The sequence below is a fragment of the Nycticebus coucang genome, chromosome 8, assembly GCF_027406575.1.
Source record: "Nycticebus coucang isolate mNycCou1 chromosome 8, mNycCou1.pri, whole genome shotgun sequence".
NCBI classification, from domain to species: Eukaryota; Metazoa; Chordata; class Mammalia; order Primates; family Lorisidae; genus Nycticebus; species Nycticebus coucang.
In genome coordinates, this window is record NC_069787.1 from 122,862,632 (window position 1) to 122,883,123 (window position 20,492).

General features: G+C 41.4%; 1 protein-coding gene across 3 annotated transcripts in view; it reads left to right on the forward strand.

Moving 5' to 3' along the window:
* Positions 1-20,492, forward strand: part of KCNAB1 (potassium voltage-gated channel subfamily A regulatory beta subunit 1) — a 441,389-nt gene that overhangs the window by 153,524 nt on the left and 267,373 nt on the right. Inside the window, exon 1 of one of the 3 annotated variants that reach the window (XM_053600070.1) lies at positions 12,821-13,200. The exons of the other annotated variants lie outside the window; for them this stretch is intronic. Within the exon in view, the coding sequence (XP_053456045.1) occupies positions 12,980-13,200 (221 nt within the window). The 5' untranslated portion in view covers positions 12,821-12,979. Of the gene's footprint in view, positions 1-12,820; positions 13,201-20,492 lie in introns of those variants that run through there. 3 annotated transcript variants of the gene reach the window in all.

Here is a 20,492-nt window from a genome sequence, read left to right on the forward strand (position 1 = left end):
AGTGTGTGTCTCTTTATATAGCGTATAGTTGGATCTTGATTTTTTCATCTAGTATGACAATCTTTGCCTTTCCATTGTCTCTTCATTTAGACCATTCGTGTTTATCGTAATTATTGGTATCATTTGATTTAAATTTATTACATTGTTGTTTTCTAAATTTCTTCTTTTTGTTACTGTTTTCCTTTTTGCCTTCTTTTGTGTTATATTTATTTGACTGATTTTTAAATATATTTCTGGGAGTTATTGTATTAGTGATTGTGCTAGTGATTATGATATGCTCTTTGACTTATCACAATCAACTTCAGATTAGTATTGCAATTCTGGTAAAACGTACAATCTTAACTCCAATATATTTCCATTCACTCCCTATCTTTTGTGTTATCATATATGTAAATATATTCTAATAATGCAGTATTAAAATTACTGATTTATGCAATGCTATTATTTTTATTATTAAACCAAAGTACTTTTAATTGTCTATAAATCTTGTTTTATGGAGAATTAAAAGTTCTTTGGTTTAATGCTTTGAAAATGTTTTTTCAATTATTTTTCCACATTAGAGGCTGATTCACTTTGACTTCGGTGACCACTCAGCTGATTTGGCCCCCTGACTACTATTATAAGCTAGCCACATTCCAAGTTCCCTTTTTGATGAGATGTGCCTAATCTTTTGGGACTGTAGTGTTTTTCCCTGATCCTTGACCTCATCATGAGTCCCATCACTTGACTCCTCTGTCTGACACCTGAGTTCCACTTGAAACTTGAACCACTACAGTCCTGGACCACCTCATGCTATGATTACCTGATGCCAGCATCTATCCCTATAGGCATGAAGGTCAAGCCTTTACAAACAAGAAAGATATTCATTTAAAAACTTGGGGTAGTGTTGTTTAGGAAAATGGTAAAAATAATAACAGACTCATTATTTCTTGAAGGTTTTATCATTGCTTGCTATATCCTCCTTTTCCCATCTTTCTCTATTCTTCTTTCATTTACCCACATTTCCCCCCAAACTAACTATAGTCAGGTGGATGGTAAACCCCCAAAAGATATGTCCACATCCTAATCTGTAAAACCTCTGAATATAACCTTATTTGGAAAAAGTGTATCTGTAGATGTACTTAAGTTAAAGATTTTGAGATAAGATTACTCAGATGGGCCCTAAAAGTTCTTTGGTTTAATGCTTTGAGAATTATCTTTCTACCTTTGAGGTTGATTCTCTTTGACTCCAGTGACCACTCAGTTGATTTGGTCCCCTGACTACTATTGCAAGCTAGCCACATTTCAAGCTTCCTTTTTGGTGAGATGTATCTAATCTCTTTGGACTTAAGTGTTTTTCCCTGATCCTTGACTCATCATGAGTCCCATCGCTTGAAACCTTTGTCTGGACACCTGAGTTCCACTTGAATTTGTCCACACAAATTTGTCCATTTGTCCACACAAAGACAAATGTCCTTTTAAGAAACAGAAGTGAAGACCCTGGCACATGAAGGAGAAGGCCATGAGGAGGCAGAGATTGGAGTGATACAGTCACAAGAAATGCTGACTGCCACCAGGAGCTGGAAAAGGCAAGGAATGACTTATCCCCTGAAATGTTTGGAGGGAGTTCAGCTCTACTGACACCTTGACTTCAGACTTCTGGCCTTTAGAACCGTGAGAGAGTAAATTTCTGTTGTTATGAGCCACCAAGTTCATGATAATTCATTATGTCAGGCCTAGCAAATGAATACCCTAAGCTTTTCCCAAGGCGGATCAACCACCTCCTTCTGGAGTTTAGTCAGCAGATTAACCTTAATGTCTCAGTTCAAAACTTCTCCTACGTTTGATTTTAGCTAGATTTCTTTCCATGTCCCTGTCCTTTGCTCATTCTTACTCCTTTGCCAGTATTTCTAACATTTACACAGAAATGCCATCTTGCATGTCTCTGGTCTTCTCTCACTTCGTCACCGGGAGAACTACGTAAACATAAGGAGGAGGAAGGACAAGGGAGGAAGCAGAGTGCCTGGGACAAACTACCATTATTAGAGATGTCTTAAAATGTTAACACAGTCATTCAGTTTTTATATAGCAAATTGCCACCTAGTTCTGGCACTATCCCAGAGGTTGGTTTAAATTCTTTTATTCAAGTCAATGGGAATTAATAAAGCACCCCTATCTCTGCACAGCTATGTAATAGATTGAGACATGCCCTCTACTCCTAAGACACTCAGCTCATATTAATTTGTTTAATTATGGACTCTTTCTTTTACTAGAGGCCAGTTATAGGTAGGGTCAATCAAGCTTAGGTTAATAGAATTCATGGAGTCACTATTACCAAAAAATCCTTTAATATTTTATGTCTAATTGTTGCTGTCCTTGGTGGCCTGGACCACTCCTTGGCTGATTCCTTAGCAGGAATCTATATTAGATTTATAGATAATTAAATGTACAGTGATGTGACTTGCTAAATTTTTCCATGTCAGTCAGCAAAGCTCAGTAATCACACTCTGGATAATCTGCTTTTGGATGCTTTTTTGTTATAAAAAGGAAACTGAATCTGCTTAGTGAAATGTATCTCACACTGCTAGGAAATAAATAGAAACAAAATCATTGGCCTTCCCTCTAGGATATGTACATCTACAAGCTCCCCGTTACTTCTAGCGTCCTCTCTTTTTTCCTGGGTGTCACGCAAAATAGAGGAAATAAAAATTACCCAGAATCCCACCACCCATAGGTAATGAGTGGTAATAGTTAGGTATATAGTATATTCTTTCTTTTCTCTGCAAAAATGGATCACTTTTGTTACTGTCAAAATACGCTTCTACTCTACATATTATTTTGTGAACTGTGCTCTCAGCTCACAGTGCATGGTGAACATTTCCCCATCATCTCTCTATTAGAACTGGCAGAAGAAGCATCATCTTTTCTTCCACAAATTTTACCTTATGCCTGTTTGACTCCCAGCTGTCTCCTACTGGTCTTCTTGCTGTGAGTCTCTTATACCCCCAAGCCACCCTATACCTGGCTTCCAGATTTACCTGTCTAAAATACTGTTTATACTCCTCATTCTGGACCAGAATCCTTTTTTCTTCAACCTCTCCAAATTGCCTGGAGGGAGGAGTCCTCACCTGGCCTTTTATTCCAAGCTGCCCTCCACAGACCCCTGTTGATTGATGTACATTGCTCTGTTTACATACATCCTTTCTCCAAATGATTGTTTCTTATTCCCAATAGGCCACTTGACCTCCCCCAGGAAGCCATGTCCATGTAGCCTCCTCTCCTCTTCCCTTTCTTTGCCTAGGTTCTTTTCTGTCCTTATTGCTTAGATCTCAGCTGACACCACCACAGTTCCTCTAACTGCCCAACACACAGGGGTCTCTCCTTTTTCCCCCTTTAGTGTGTTTCTGCTTTAGCGCTTCTTCTGACATAATGGATGAATAGCAGCCATCTGTGAATGTCTGTGTGTTCCCCAAGTAGGAAGCGAGCCCCAGAAGAGGGACTAAATCTTCCACCTCTTTGCCTCATCAGGGTATAGAACTTGTCAATGGAGCAGGGAAAGATGATACTGATGGTGGTGATGAAGAACAATTGACTTGAATAGATGATATACTAAAACAAAGAGACAAAAGAACAAATACAAAATGACAGCATGGGCTGATACACACCTTGAAAAATACTACACTATAAAAAACAACAAAGCGACATTAATTAAAACCACCACAAAGTTATGAATGGAAATAAAAATCACCAAAACCAAGAAGATATTGACCAAAATGGTAACAATGATAACACTGCAAGTCTGAATTAAAGAACGACATTTCCCCTTCTTTCTTCCATGTCTCTCCGTTACCTCTCAGCTCTTTAACCTGGTTTCACACCTGGGTAAGAGAAATTACCTATGCTTTCTAAATTTTTCCATGATGAGCTTGTAATAATTTTATAATAAAAATGTATTTTATTTCATTTGACTCACATGAGTAATACATGCTCATTGTAAAAGCTTTAGAAAATACAATACTTGATGGAGTATATGGTAAAGTTTTTTCCTTTAAAGCAAGAAATTTATTTGACAGACTATTAATGACATAGTTGAGGATTTCTAAAAAAATATATAATTTTGTGTGTGTCATGTAGAAATTGTCTCTGAATGTGAGTAGGTCAGTGGATGCTGGTTCAAACTTTGCCACTAATTAATTTTGTAATATTGGGCAAGTCATTTGACATTGCATGTTTTCCCAAGATTTATTGAGGGAGCACTTTTATAATAGTTTCCTTCCAGAACTTTCTTTAGCATTCACAGCTTGACTAACTGGTACAAGAAGCTCAGCTTTTGGCCTGTGTCAGCAGATAACGTGCCTTCCTCACTAAGCTTAATCATTTTTAGCTTTTGATGTAAAATGAGAGATATGTGACTCTTCCTTTCTCATGAACACTTAGAGGCCATCATAGGGTTATTATTAACTGGCCTAATTGCAACATTGTGGTGTCTCAGAGACAAGGGAGGCCCGAGGAGAGGGAGAGAGATGGAGGAATGGCTGGTTAGTAGAGCACCTAGAACCAATGAAATATTTATCACTTATGTTTACCACCTCATATGGGTGTGAATCATGGTTCTTCAAAACAATTGCAATAGTAACATCAAAGATCACTGATAGATATCAAAGGTCACAGATTACCATGACAGATGTAATAATAGTGAAAAAGCTGGAAAAATTGCGAGAATGACTAAAACATGGTACAGAGACACAAAGTAAGCACATGCTATTGGAAAAATGGCACTGATGGACCATGCTTTCTAAATTTCTAACAAAATTTCAGTTAGCGAAAAATGTACTATGTAAAAGCCCAGGAAAGCAAACCATGGTGAAGGAAACCACGGGAAAAGGAAGTATGTCCAAGTTTGCCTTCAAGTTTACTTCTCATGGCTTTGTGCCCTTCACATTCATTTCTGTTGCTGCTAACGGCAGAATTTCCTTCTTTTTTAAGGCTAAATAATATTCCATTGTATAGAGAGAGTCTATATTCTATTGTATATATAGATAAGCTTCATTTTAAATGTGATGCAAGGCTGAGGACGTCTTCTACATTAATTTTCTATGATCTGCCAAAGAGAAAAAATTTCTTAAGATGCTGAACCTGCTCTTTGTATAACATTCCTCCTTCAAAAGCGAATGGAATAAAAATGAAATGAGAAGACAGAACTTTTGTAAAAATATGTTAAATTTTATGAGATAAAGAGACATGTAATAATGGCTTTTCTAATCCTAAGAAAGATGAACCACATTGGAACCAAAACAAATGGATTTTGACCTATTAACTTATTTCTTAAAAGACTTCCAGTCTCTATATATATATATATTTTTTTCTTTTTTCAGTCTATTATGCAAGGTTGACTTTATGTGGAAAGCTCTTTTAAAGGCTGGTTCGCTTCAGTATTGCAAGGGTGAACATGAAAGTTTATGTAACTCACCTATAGAATATTTAGTTTTGAGACCAATTAATTTAGATGCTTAACATAGGCTGTCTTTTTTTCCTTTCTTTTAGAATGAGATAAAGGATGTGCAAGGTTTTTAATATCATACCTGAAACAGGTGCTCAAAAAACATTTTTTTCTTTCCTTCATACCATTTGCACTATTTTAGATTTAAATTGCCATGAACTGGAAGTTTATAACATACTGTCTTAGAAATCATCACAGTTCCTTAATTCTTGAAAGCATAGTTTTGTCTTTTGCTGAAATTGTGAAATGATTTCTAATTGCTGCTGGCCGGACAGCTATCATGTTCTGGTTGCTGATGCCTATAAATGTGCATCAGAACTTCCAAAATAGGAAAATCTCTGAGACAAAAGTTAAGCCTGCTTTTTGAAAAATGCTACCTCACCAACAAAAAGGATGGCTAGGTGGAAGGATGTGGACATTGACAATGCTGAGTCAAACATCCAGAAATTTTCAATTCAGAATGTGAACAAATTTGGGGAATATTTTAACCAATTTAATTCTCTTTTACTTTCCTTTCTTGTATGTATAAAAGTGGAACGTGTTGGGGGGAGCCTAAGTCTAAAAAGACTATTTTGATTAATTAAAAATAAAAAGCTCTAGGGATAAGGAAGCATTGTGCCATCATTAATTGACCACATTTTTATATTTTAATGGTACATGAAATGATGTGTATTCTGATTAATGGTGTTTTAGATTAGATGAAATATAATAATTCTAATTATCTTTAAAAACAGACTCTCTGTAAATTAAGCTCATTAGGAAAATCTTTTATCCAAAAGCACAGCAAATATTTCTGACTATCTTGTTCTTGTAGAGGGCAATGGCAGAAGTTATACAAATGAGTAGTAATTTAGGAAAAACTATTGATGCCTGTAAAAACTGAACAGAACGTGTGTCCTTGTTTCCTCTTAGCTCTGTGTCCAGGGTGCAGACAAACTGATGAGAAATTACTTACCATGATGAAGCCTGAACCAAATCATCTGAACTGAACTGTGAATTTCCTATTTTTCCACACTTGCTTCCTATGGCATGATGGCAACTTGCCTTGAGCATATAAAGTGCTACATAAATCCTGGAGATGCATCTGGTCTGCTGATGCATCTGGTATGTCAATTTTCAAATCTAGGAAATAATTAGCAATGGCTGAGTATACGGCTTAAAATGAGTTAGAAAGTTTACCCATCCTTTGAGTAATTGTGTTCTCCTGCTGAACATGTGGCTGGTAGTGTAAAAAAATTTGTATTGAGCCCGCCCTCAGAGTCTCCTGGTGAGGGTGCTCTGGTGAGCCCGTTTTTCCAGGGAAGCAGGAGGGTGGACAACTGGAAGTTTTTTTCTATCCAGCCTTGAGTATTTCCAATTTGGCCTCTTGATTTTACTTTCTCTGTTATTCCAAAAGCTGTGCCCATGACAATGTGGGGCCATGCTAATTTTCACAGCTGGTTCAATTTGTCAGAATATAATAAATTGTTCTCCAAACCAATGTTTTTGGAATTTCTGAAAAATAGCAAACCCTCACCCTAAAAATCCTGCTTTTAATCACAAATGATAGGCAGAAAAAGTGGCTTGCCATCTGTATACTCGCATGTTTAAAATTCTTCTGATATTAGCATTCTTTTTTGTTTGGGGTAAATCCAGTTTTGCCTGGCTACCTAATTGAATGCTGCATGGCCCCTACTGGCTGTGGTTTCCACTGGAATATAAACGAAGTTCTAAGTGGACTCAGTAAAATATATTTGGTTCTGAATTTACTGGTAAGAAATCAAATTAATCAGAAATTTGCTAGGTAATTGGTGAAAAAAATTTTTTGACCATAGGGAATAAAGCATCATGAAACATTTGAAAAGGTTGATAAAAGACATACTCAAAAGCTATGAAGCATGGATGATTTAATTGTTCTAAAATTTTTAGACTTTTTTTTTTTTGAAGTAATGTCTCATTTTGTCGCCCTGGGAGGAGTGCCGTTGTATCACAGCTCACAGCACCATCAAACTCTTGGGCTTAAGCGATTCTTTTGCCTCAGCCTCCCAAGTACCTGGGACTATAGGTACCTGCCACAATGCCTGGCTATTTTTTTTTAGAGACAGGATCTTGCTCTTGCTCAGGCTGGTCTCGAACCTGTGAGCTCAGGCAATCCACCTGTCTCGGCCTCCCAGAATGCTCGGATAACACACGTGAGCCACTGTGCCTGGTCTGAAATTTTTAGACTTTTAAAAGTGAATTTCTTTCTATCAATTATAGTTTCTTTTAAACTATATTCATAAAATGACACTATTTAAAGCCCTCTCACAAGGAAGTTCTTGCAGGGGAAAGCAGTGTGTACTGTGGGTAAGAACTAGGTCTCTGGAGGTAGCCTGACTGAAGTGTAATCCTAGCTGGGCCTTTGTCACTTGGAGCGAGTTACTTAACTTCTCGGCATCACTTGTTCTCTCATCTATAGCATGGGGTTGGTTGATAACGATAGTGCCTTCCCTGGAGAATCACATTTTTGAGCCATTTTATCTCTGTGAGGCTCTGGAGGCTCAGGGAGGAAAATGTCCTGCTCAGCGGCACAGGGCAAGGTGGGATTCACCCCCAACTCCAGCTGACTGCATGTCTCTTGAGTTACCTAACATCTCTTGAGTTACTATGAAGACTCTAAAGCATGCGGAGATAGGGCATTGGGATGTGAGCTACATAGCCTGTGATCTGCTCCTAAGCAGCTCTGTCACCGTGACCCAACATGGCTGACATTAATGCCAAAGAACTTCAAATACTACAGACTGAATAGGGACCAGCTGAGACCCAGGCAAAATTGAAGATTGAGTGATAATTTTGTCCCATGCAACATTGCAACCTCCACATCTCCCTAAAAAAAATGCCTCCTGGCATCTATGGAGCTGAAGGAGATCTTAGGATTAAATGAGTAGCCCCCCTCATATTTCAGCTGAGAGAAAAGGGACACAGAGAGCTGTCGTGATGCACCCAAGGTCACTCTGAAGTGACAGAGGTGGGTTTGGACCCAGGCCCTTGCTGCCGCCGCCGGGCTCTCTCCATCACCAGGAGGGTACTGACTCTTGGCTGCCCTGCGTAAAGAAGGCCCTTAAAAGGGGAGATAGGAGACGAAGGAGGTCACTGATGAAAATGAGAGAAAGGATGAAAAGTGCTTGGAAATCACCACTTGTTGTGTCAAGAGTCACCACATGGAGGCTTTATGACTTTGCAAAAAGGAATAAATCAGTAGTTGTATTTGGGCCTCTTGTTGGAGTACGTTTGTAATATCAGCTTAGGATGTATAGAGTGGCATGATAATGATATTTATTAAGATTTAACAATGGCTTTGAGGATCACCTTCTTCAGTGAGCTCCAATGGTTTCTTGTGATCAATAACATAAGAATTGGCTTAGTCGGTAAGGCGCCAGCCCCAATACAGAGGGTGGCGGGTCCAAATCCAGCCCCGGCCAAGCTGCAACCAAAAAATAGCAGGGCCTTGTGGCTGGCGCCTGTAGTCCCAGCTGCTCTGGAGGCTGAGGCAAGAGAATCGCTTAAGCCCAGGAGTTGGAGGTTGCTATGAGCTGTGTGAGGCCACGGCACTCTACCCGAGGGCCATAAAGTGAGACTCTGTCTCTACAAAAAAAAAAAAAAAAAGATTAAAAGAATTAAAATAAGCAAATCTATCCGGATCTGTATTAGTTGGTTAGGGCTGTTGTAACAAAGTAACCCAGAGTGGGCGGCTTAGACAGTGGAAGTTTGATTTCTCACAAGACTGAGATCTACGCGTTGACAGGGCAGGGTCAGTCGGAGGCCTCTCCCCTTGGCGCGATGGCTGTCCCCTCCTGTGCCTTCTCATGGTCTTCCCATGTCCATGTCCTAATCTCCTGTTCTTACAGGGCCATTAGTAATGTTGGGTTACTCAACGAGTGAGGGCTCACTCGTATGACCTTGCTTTACCTCAATTACCTCTTGAATAGCTTCATCTTCAAGTTCAGTCACATTTGGAGGAACCAGGGCTTTAGGGATTCAACTCAAGAATTTCAGGGAACCCAATCCAACCTATACCAATGTCTATACCTACACCTCCATCTATACCTGTCAGTCTTATTTAAACCTGAAATGACTATAGTGGGGACTCCTTCAAATTGTGTGACAATGACATACTCCAAGTCTAACTTCCCCAGCTTCATCAGCATGTGTCCTGTTAGCACAAACTTACTAGGAACCAGCATTGTCTTAGCCAACTGTTTTCTAATTTCCATGCTCCTGAGACTGACTGCTCCCTTGCTGCTAGGAAGGGGGTGCAGGGAAGCCACCGTGCTGCTGGCTGGCTGTCAGAAAGTCCATGTGGTGTCAGGTCTGAAAAGGCAAACCTGGGACAGCAGGAAAGAGACTGGCCTCGTGAGCACCCTCCCGGGGCAGGCCTTTGATTCTCTTTGAGGCCTGCCCCGAAGCCTGGGACGCTCATCTACACACAGGAGGCGCAGACATGAGTGTGGGGCAGTTACTCACTCCATTTACGTGTGCTGGCTGTGAGAACATGCATTTTCTTCCTTTCCTACTTTTTTTTTTTTTTTAAAGGAATCAAGTTTATTCAAGAATATGGCATCTTCCCATCCACCTACCTTCCTCCCTCCCTCTTCCTTTCTTTGTTTTCTTATCTCCCTGTTTCAATTATTTATAGTTTGAGGGCCTGCCATGAACAAGACCCTCTGCTTGGTCCTGTGGGGGATAAAAAGGTGACTCAGAGGCACTCTGCCTTGTGTATTTTATTTTGATAACCTGCCCCCTCCTCTGGTTTGGGTTATGCTTTCAGACATTCTCTGCCAGCTTTTGGCAAACCTGAAAGCCACTTCAGCAAACAGTGTCCAGACCATCCCCTCCCTCAAAGTTCTTATCTTCCCTGCAGAACTGGCAGCACCCCCCCCCCCCGCAGCCCCGAGCCACCCCCACTCCTCCCCGTTGGCGTCCACGCTGAAGTCTCTGGCTCCTGACCTCTGGCCACGTGGTTATCAACTTATTCTGTATTGCCTGCCAGGCTGCTTTTTTTTTTTTTTTCTTTTCTGAGCTGTTCTTTCTGATTCCTCCCACTTCTTCCTCTTTTCCTTCTGACTCCTTTCTCAATTCGCATTGATCATCTCCAATGAGCTCGCTGGGTGTGAAAAAAATAAAGATTCTAATGATCTGCTTCCTGTCTGCCCACTATTGTTTATTCTCTGGAATAAGATAGGCTTCAAGTGCTCCTTCCTGGGAGCTGCAAGTACAGAACAGGGGTCCTAGGCTCATCTGTACCTTTTCCCAACCCTCCCTCATCTCAAACTTACTGCTCAATCATTGACTATTAGTCAATACATTTACTTTTTAAAGTAAAGAGAGGGAAGGGTGTGGAGGGTAAAGGATGTGATTCTACAATGTGATTTAAATCTTATCTGTAGGTTATAAAATGTTGACATTCATGTTTGGAATAGAATTCAATACAGGCACATATTCTACTTGAAAATTTCATTCATTCCTGCAACTCAACTCAGTTGGGAAGATATGGTCAGACCAGCGTTTTTTTTAATTGCATAGACACAGCCAAAGTGTGTGTCCGGCTCCAACCTGGCTACCCTGGGATGGCTGCCTCCCTCCTCTCCTGCTAATCAATGTTGACCTGTTCTTTACATCCCGGGCCAAGTGCCAGCCTCTATGAGGGCTTCCTGGGCGTCTAGGAGCTCCTGGAGGGCCCAGCCTCTGTCTCAGCCACTGTTTCCCAGCAACAGGCAGAGTCAGTTACCTAACAGGAACCCAGTAGAAATGTTGGGAATGAATGAAAGTGAAGAACTTTCTCCACCTGTTTCTCTCTAGTATACTAGCATCTGTACCACTCACTCAGACATGTCATAATGTGCTTTCCGAAACTGTTAATTAGTCCCTGTAAGACTGAAAGTGTTGTCTTTCCCATTCAGATTGCCTGTTTCTTGAGGAGGGGGACAGCATTTCATTATTTTCTTCATACTGATCTTTATTGCCTAATATAGAGATGGTGCTCACAAATGTTCTGGATTTAAATGCTATTTCTTTTTGCTTGACAGTGTCTGTTGAGAACCACATTTAGAAAGCTGATTTTGCAGAAACTATAATTTTATTGTAAGAAAATCTATGAGAGGGTTTGGTTTCCATGCATTTCAAATGGAAAGGAAAATTACCAGGCAAATGGTGTTTAGTTTGTTTCAACCACATTTCCTGAGCAGTTGCTTTGCACCTGACACATTCTCCCTGCTTCCTATGGGTTCACAGCCCACAGGGGTGTCTTGCTGCCCTTTTCTGACCAGGGATGGTGCTTGTTCCCACCAGCAGGACACGGATGATCAGTGGCAGTGGGCAGTGCGTCTGGTCCCGGCCACCTGCCGGGACCACGAGGGGGAGGGGGCTTTTAGGGGCCTCAGCTCGCTTAGTGCAGCCCCCTGGGTGGTGCTGAATTGATGCCTCTCTCCCATCCCAGTTCCTCCTCTGGTAGCCAGAACAGATTTTCCAGTAAGTTAACAGACTTGACTCCAGCGCGTCTGCCCTGTGGCTTTTCAGGAAACTTCAAACTTACCTGCTTAAGAAAATGACGTGCAGAGGGAAGCTGAGCCCTGACAAGGCTCAAGACAGGGATTCCAAGCTGTGTTCTAGCAAGCCAGTCACAGAGCGTTCACGTGTTAACTCACTGTCGTGTTGGTGACAGAAACACCCCCTCTCCGCCTCCCCCCAGCTCCGACTGTTGTGCCGCTGGGGGATTCAGTCGGAGTCTGGGCAGAGCAGACCTCTCGATTCTGTTGCAGCCGGAGTCTGGGGAAAGTGATCTCTGCCCTGCCATCTCACACCAAGGCAAAGAGCGCTTTGCAGGGATCTGCCTGTTCCTCCGTGTCAGGGCGGGCTCAGCCATCCAGCTTTCGCCCGAGAATGAGCGGGGAGGGGTCCTGAGGAGCGGAGGAGGGAGGGAGCTGCCGGCGGCGGTGGATGGAGACCCCCAGCCGGCAGGACCCGCTGGCAACTCGCTGCAGGTGCCGCGCTCCGCGCACCCGCTGAGCATCCCGCCGGCGGTCCGGAGGATCCCGCGGCGCGTCCTGCGGTAAGTCTGCGCTGATCCGCGCGGTCGCCCGGAGCCAGCCCGCATCCAGACCGCGCGAGCCGGCTGCGGGCAGGGCTGCGCGCAGCCACCATGAACGTCCAGCTCTAGGCGCCCGCGGACGCCTCCCGACGACTGGCTGTTCAATCAGCCGAGATTACAGCCCGGGAAGATTTGCGAGCCCGACCCTCCCTCCCGCTGCTGTGACAACTTCGGGGTTGGCTGTTTACTTCTCTCGGTCCCCGGGACTCGGTCCTGCACCGCAGCCGCCCGGGCCACTTGGCCGGCTCTGGTCAGCCGCCTGGACTCCGCTGACCGCAGCCCCGGGAAGGGGAGCAAGAAAGGGTTAAGACGAGCAGAAACCTCCCCGCCGCCCAACCTCGGTGACCGCCTGTGTTCGGGGCTTCCGAGCGGGCCCGAGCGCTGCCCGGGGAGCAATGCAAGTCTCCATAGCCTGCACAGAACACAATCTGAAGAGCCGGAATGGTGAGGACCGACTTCTGAGCAAGCAGAGCTCCGCCGCCCCCAATGTGGTGAACGCAGCCCGGGCCAAATTCCGCACGGTCGCTATCATCGCGCGCAGCCTGGGCACGTTCACCCCCCAGCACCACATTTCTCTCAAAGAGTCCACCGCAAAGCAGACTGGCATGAAATATAGGTATGGGTCTAAGATTCCCTCTGCCCCGGGGTCCCAGGCTCTGCACAGGTGCCGTGCACCCGTTCATCGGGTGTGAAAAGTGACTTATTCATCAGCGGGTTGCTTATTTTAGAATTCTCAGGTGTTTCTAAAATAGCTCCTAGGAGGATGGGAAAGCCCAGGGTGGCTGTGCGTGTGTTTGTATGATTTTTTAAACTGTGGCCCATTTTCTGCATTCGGTAGTGTAGCGAACATCTTTGAGCTGAATAAATTCCAGTCTCAGCAGAAGACACAAGGGCTGGAAACTGGTATTTAGATCAGGGTAGTTTTCAGGAGCAAATGCGTCTGTCCTGCCTCGTGATCAAGAATGTGTTTTCTGAGATTATGCTATCAAAAATAGTTTCCCATCTACTACTACACTCTTATTTATCTTTTGAAAGACGAAGGTAACAGATGCTATGCAAAGTTTTTAAGGAAGTTGTTGCAGAAAGAAGCACCTATAATGTAAATTAGATTGAAAACTGCCCGTACTTAAACCTAAATTACTGCTTGAATAAAACATAGACCTTGCAGGGAAGCATTCAATTGTTGCAATACCACGTTTCCTTCTAAATTTTCGATCTCCCTCTTACTCTTTGTTCCTCTCCATAGTTGGAAATCTTCCTGTTTAGAGCTGATGCTCTCTCTAATAGGGAAAGACTTAAATTTGATAAGTGGAAAATTTCATTATTCAATTATTTGACTTCTGCCTCCTTATTATATTTGCTTTGTACCAAGGCTGCCTGCTTTTATTTCTTAAAACTATTGTGCCTCTAGTTGCTAATGTGTTTGCAGATGTAAAAAAGAGAAGCTACTGACCCATCTTCCAAGGGCTTTGGTTACTCCAGTTGGTGGATATGTTTTGTTAATTGTTTACATTTAACCATCTCTTGTCTTTGTTAGGGCCGAGGCTTTAGGATAGGATGAACTTAATTCAGTTAAAATAATGCACATGTAACCTTGTATTTCCCATGTGGGGTTGCTGGACAATCCTTTAAACCTATTTCTATAAAAGTTGCCCTTGAAAAAGTTTCTTTGCAGAGGTACATAAAAGGTTGTCATTGCAAAATGGCAAGCACTGTTGGTTTGATATATTTTTGACCCATTGAGAGATAAAAGCATTGAACAGGGAAAAGCAAAAGAATGAGAGCTAAAGCTCTTTGCCCCAACTGGTCAATTTGTTGAAGCATCAGCCATGTGAGTACCTTTGCTTTCCCCAATATTCCTGTGCGAGAGTAGGAACCCACAGTGACAGTTCTCTAAATGAGACTGCAGTCTCTAGTGCGCTGGGGTTTTCTACTGTGCTGCTGGGGCTTATGCAGCCCCTGACTGTGGGTACACGAGGCTGCTGTGCACCGCCATTGCTGAGATGGAGGTGAGCCACTGCCCTCTGGGACAAGATCCCACCACAAATGGAACGCTGAGGGTCAAGGCAGACCACAGAAGTTTACCACTAGCCTTTACCACTTTAGCAGAACCATGAACTTTCTTTTTGTAAAGTAGAAGAAATAAGAAGTAATATACTTCATCCTCTCATGGCAGAGCTTCATAATTGCTTCTGGATAATTGTGTTGGAAGTGTTTCATTTTATGAGAGCTTTCAGAAGTCAGGAGATGTCCATTCGGGTTTTTCTGGTCAACACAGGTAGCACAGGACAACTGTCTCTGTTTCTTAAAGGCTCAATGTGTGAACTAGATTCTTGGGCAACTTTCATTGACTAAAGACAGCTCTTCTTTGACAAAAAAAGACATCTGGAATCTTCAATATACTTTGAGTTATACATTGTTTATGATGACTAACCAAGATGCCTCTTCTCCACCGCCTTTCTGATTCTAAACCGCTCCACCCCTGACCATCCAGTGGTTTGTGTGTGTGTGAATGTGACCTACTCCTCTCTCTCAAATTCTACTCTGAATGACCTTAAGAAAGAGATTGTGAGATTATGCCAAATGTATACCAAACTTTCTTAGGGGTGAGAGGGGGAGGGAGACTATTAATATATACTTTATCAAAACTAATAGGAATACATTGCTGCCATTAAAATATAATGTGCACATATACACTGTTTGTTAATGATAACAAATAACAGAAAGTAATGGATGATACCATAGAATTGGGAAGGTAATTGGCTTAGGTAAACCAAATGTAGAATGCTGGAAAGAGCTTGAATTAGAAGTTAGTGGCTAATTGTGGTCCTAAGATTATAATAGTCTTATCCTTTAAAATGGTTTCTATAGGCAGAGCTCCCAGAGGATCCATAAACACCCCAGAATACAAAAAATACCATCATTTTTCTGAAGAGGGGGTTGTAGATTTCATTGGAATTTGAAAAGGATCTACCACTCAAAAATTGTCAAATAATGGTGTCTTTGAGTGAAGAGGAGCTCGTGTAGGCAACAGAGTCAGCAAACACTTGCTGAGTACCTGTGTTGTATGAGTTCCCTGACCAGGACTGGCCACACAAAGGTACAGAGGCTAGATAAGGTTTGGAGATTAGATTCAGCTTGGGGAAATAGGCCATAATGAAGAAAAGAAACACAAATAATAGAATCATCTATTGTGAGGCTTTCCTATGAAGGCTATATTTGGGGAGATGATAGTCATGGCTGAGCCAACTTAGTTTATCTGTTTTGAAGGCTACCAACTCCACTTCAGTTCTAGAATGATTATATCTTGGGGAGAAATTGTGCCCATATCTGCCACCTATTTTGTCCCCCCCACCCCCCAGGGACCTTTTTCAGGCCCTGCTGGAAGGTGCTACCTGACAGTTGAGGACCTACTTATAATCCTGATTGACAAATAGAATGCCTTCTACTTATATAACACCTTATGATTTTTAAAGCCCAACTCATTATCATCACCTATGATTACCATCAATCAGGAACTCATGGACTTGGGGCTTTAGAAAGAATTGATATACATTTATACAGAACATCTGAATTCTGCAAGAATAAAAGGCTCAAACCTACTATTACATTCGCACCATCGTTGTGCATGAATCTTGCATATAACTGGTTATTGTTTCAAAACCGAAGATGAGAAAAAAATCCAGTAGAACATTCTGCCATTCAAATGCAACTGTCAACCCAAGAGAATAAGAGTCCACCTTCTGTTTATACTGAAGACTGTCTTGTGTGTAAATAACACAGGACTATTCTACTTCTTAAAGGTTTTTTTGATACATAATATTTGTATGTATTTATGGGGGTATATTTGATATTTTGTTATGTGCATAGAATGGGTAAGAATCAAGTCAGAGTATTTAGGGTATCCATCACCTCTAGTATTTATAATTTCTCTGTGTTGATAACATTTCAAATCCTTTCTTCTAGCTATTTTGAAATATGCATTACATTTTTGTTAATTATAGTCTCTCTCCTCTGCTGTCGAACATTAGAATATATTTCTTCTATCTAACTATATATTTGTATCCATTAGCCAGTCTTCCTCTCCACCCCCCCTTAGGGTTTTCACAGCTGTGCTTTGTTAATGCTTGAGAGTTCTTTTGTTGTAGTTTTGTGTGTGCTTTTTAATCTTGGAGTTCATCACACTGTGCTAGTTTGATGGTTTACTCCACAGTCATGATGATAGATTTACACATGATAGACATAGGTACACACATGAACCCTCCATCCTAAGAAGAGCAAATCACTCAAAAGAGAAGTTAAGGCGGATACGTTTGTTTTTGCTTGTTTGTTTGGTTGAAGGTTTTAAAAAATATAGATAACATTTTAGAATGATCCAGCTACTAGTGTTTGACATGGTTTCCAAAGGTCTGTCATTCAGAACTGAGGACATTTGCGCTGATAAACTCCCTCCTCTTCATTCCGAAGTTGTTATTTTTGTTCTAGAACAACTAAATATGATGGACCCAATATCATTGAGAAAAACTTAGTTTGAAATATATACATCTATGTAAATATGACTTTGTGCTCTATGGTTACATAAAACATGCTTTGAAATTTTTAAGATAATTCACAAAAAATACTATCTGAAAAATAAATCTTTAAATTCTACAAACACTTCACCATTTTTCATTATTTTAGGTTAACCACAACTTACCATTGAATTTTTGTGAAATAATTATAGATTAACAAAATTTGGGGGAGTGGAAAAACCATGGAATTTCCATATACCCCTAAATGCCACGTTTTGCCAGGGGTAACATCTTGCTTAACTATAGCATGATATCAAAACTAGGAAATTGATTTTGGTACAATCTGTAGGACTTGTTCAGATTTTACCACTTGTACACGTATTCATTTGTGTGCGTGCTTTTATATGTGCAGGCAGTTTTATCACACAGATAGATTTGTGTAGGCACCACTACAGTGAAGAATCAGAATGGCTCCATGATTACGAGGCTCCCTCATGCTGTCCCTTTCTAGCCACACCATTACCTCTTCCCCAATTCCTGGCCCTTGGTAACCACCAATCTTCAAGATGGCTCTATAATTTTGTTATTTCAAGAATATTACATAAATGGAATAATATAGTAAGCATTGAGATTGGTTTTTTATTTCACATGGAAGGTTTGTGTAGGGAAGTGGTAAGAGAGAATCCTGTAGCCATAGCAGAGGACAGGGTACGGCACCGTGGAGGCCAAGGTCAGCCATGGAACACGAGGGAGCAACAGTGATGGAGGAGATTTTAAGGATTTTTGAACAGCGTATCTGGTTACAAAGTTCTGTTAAGAAAGATTAATCTGGCATTTGTTCCAAAAAAAAAAAAAAAAAATGAAAGAAAGAAATCTAAGAGTTGTAGGTTTGAAATAAGAAAATCCATGTTGAGTCTCTTCCTGTAGAGGATCCACACACTATGAAGACTCAGACCAGACGCCACATGCCTTTCCCATGCTCTTCCTTTCTCAGCCTCTTTATTAAAGCACTCATTGCAGCCACCTTTCTTTACCTCCCACGAATGGTGGGTAGATTTTGAATCAAAGCAATTCAAGTGAAAGATCAATCTTGTCAGCCGATTACATAAAAGGCCCTGAGTGAGTGCGTGTGTGTGTGTGTGTGTGTGCATGTGAATCTCCCTATGGGGAAAAGTGGGAGGAAAAAGGTGGGCTGAAAAGGAGGAAGAGGAGAGCTAGCTTCGTGGCTGTGTTTCAAGTAGAAATATTTGATTTTAGTCCAGAGAAAAGAGCAGTTTGGTTACTTAAAATGGTAAGGTTTTTTGGTTTTGTTTTCTTCTTTAACTTTGGTTTTTAATTTTTTTGCTTTATTGGTAAAGAATACCATTGTCATTTCCACTGACTCCCGTGGGTGTGGGTTTTCTTCTCTGCCTTGAGGCAAAAATGGTGAGAATGGGGAGGTGGAGAAACCTTCCTAAAAATTAACTGCTGATTCAATCTCATAGAGTTTATTCCACCTCTGCAAGGCACCAGTCAGAAGTCTGGCGTCCATGGGATGGTGAGAAAATGGTAGGAGGAGAGGAAGCCTCCTGGAAGTTATTAAGCAAATATTGTTCCAGTTTCATGGATTTGGAAGTGTGTGTGGGGGGAGTGGGTCTGTGTGTGTGTGCACGTGCGTGCGTGTGCCTTCACACGCACGTGGAAGGATCCATCTAGGCAGTTTCCAGAAACAGCTCATTTCCTAGCTCCAGTCTTCAATGTGGTTGCTGCACGTGGAGTCCTACATCCCCAATCCACGCAGTGGTCTTCTTTAGAAGGACACGCATTTTAAAGAAACTAAGTTTCTTTTTCAATTTCTGTAAACATTTTAATGTATGGTAGTTTGAGATATGTTCTGAAAGGCATAAAATGTCCCATCACATTCAGAAGGAAAAATCAAAGCTGTAAATTTCGCTTTGATTTTTCAAATTTATTTCATCAAATTTGTAGCCTATCCTTCATATATTAATTCATGTATAGTATGAGATTTGGGTCCAGTGAATCCGATCAAAATAGCAGAGTATCTGGTTACCAAAATTACTCTTGATTTATCTGAGTATTCTTTTAAAAAAGTGTTTTTAGGAGAGAAAAACCCTCTTATGAGAAGAATTGAATTCATAAACATTGATTAATAGTTGTCCTTCAAGATTTCGAAGCCATTCAGATAAATAGCTCTTAGACATAAAAAAGAAATGATTTGATGTTGCAAGATAATCGTGTTGTAAAGTTAAAAGACGTTTTTGTAACCAGTTTCCCACTCTTTTCAGAATTAGGAAATAGAGTGATTAAGCCTGAAGGATTTAAGACAGAAGTCTTTAAATTTCCATTTCAATGTTGAAAATTATTGATACTATGTGATTCCCTGGAAATGAGTGAGTTAGTAATGGATGCTGTTGAGGAACTTTAGATGCCATCTATGCAGTCACGTTATTTTATACAGAATGGCCACTTCCTTGGCCAGAGTTACCTAGTAAGCCAAGAAGAAGGCCAAGGCCAACCTAAGGTCTCCTGGCTCCCGGGAAAAGGTAAGGCTCTTTGTGTTCCTTGAGCCTCGACATTGTAGCTTCTTGATTAGGCACCATTTTTGAACTCAGGAAAGAAGCACAGTGCATGAAATGCTTCTAGAAGGGACAATTCCCTTCCTTACCTCTGCACAATTTGCAGCTCAAGCTTTTATCTCTAGAAGAAGCAAAGCCCTGCTGTGTCCTGAGATAACCAGGCCAGCTTTCTCCATCTCCTGTAGAGCCATGAAGACCCCAAGGTGCTTCCAGCAGCTCTCTACTGATACATGTTCCGAAGCTGGTCATAAATCAACTTCCAAATGCTGGTGTGCTTAGTGTCACAGCATCTCTAGCACGGGTGTCTCAGAGAGACCTACATGGCCATGGGCTCAGATGATCGGACCTATCAGCACTGGATAGGAAATGCTGTATAGGCGTTATGTGCTGAACATACTTATCTCTCCTCCAAATTGTTTTGGAGATTACTTTGAGAGCTTGCCCCTAAAAATCAGAACCGAAATACATAAAAAAATTCTTATTGCAGGTTGATTTTCAGTTACCCAGATTGGAAACCAAAACAGAAGCCCAGCAGTGATTTTTTTCTTTCTTGGAACCGACAGCTAGGGAGGACTCTGAGAGCACTCGCACAGGCCATCTGGTCCAGCCCTCATGAGAAATCTGTCCTGTTTTTCCAATTTGCACCAGGCAGCAACTACTTGTAAAGGCCTCTGAAGAAATATTGTGTAATCCCTTTCACAGCATTCATGAAGAAACTTGGTTGGCTCTTTTTTTTTTTTTCTGGAAATTAGAATCGTTCATTTAGCTCTGACTCCTCAGAGGAAGCAATAAAGTAGAGGTTGTTAGAATTCTTGTGTATC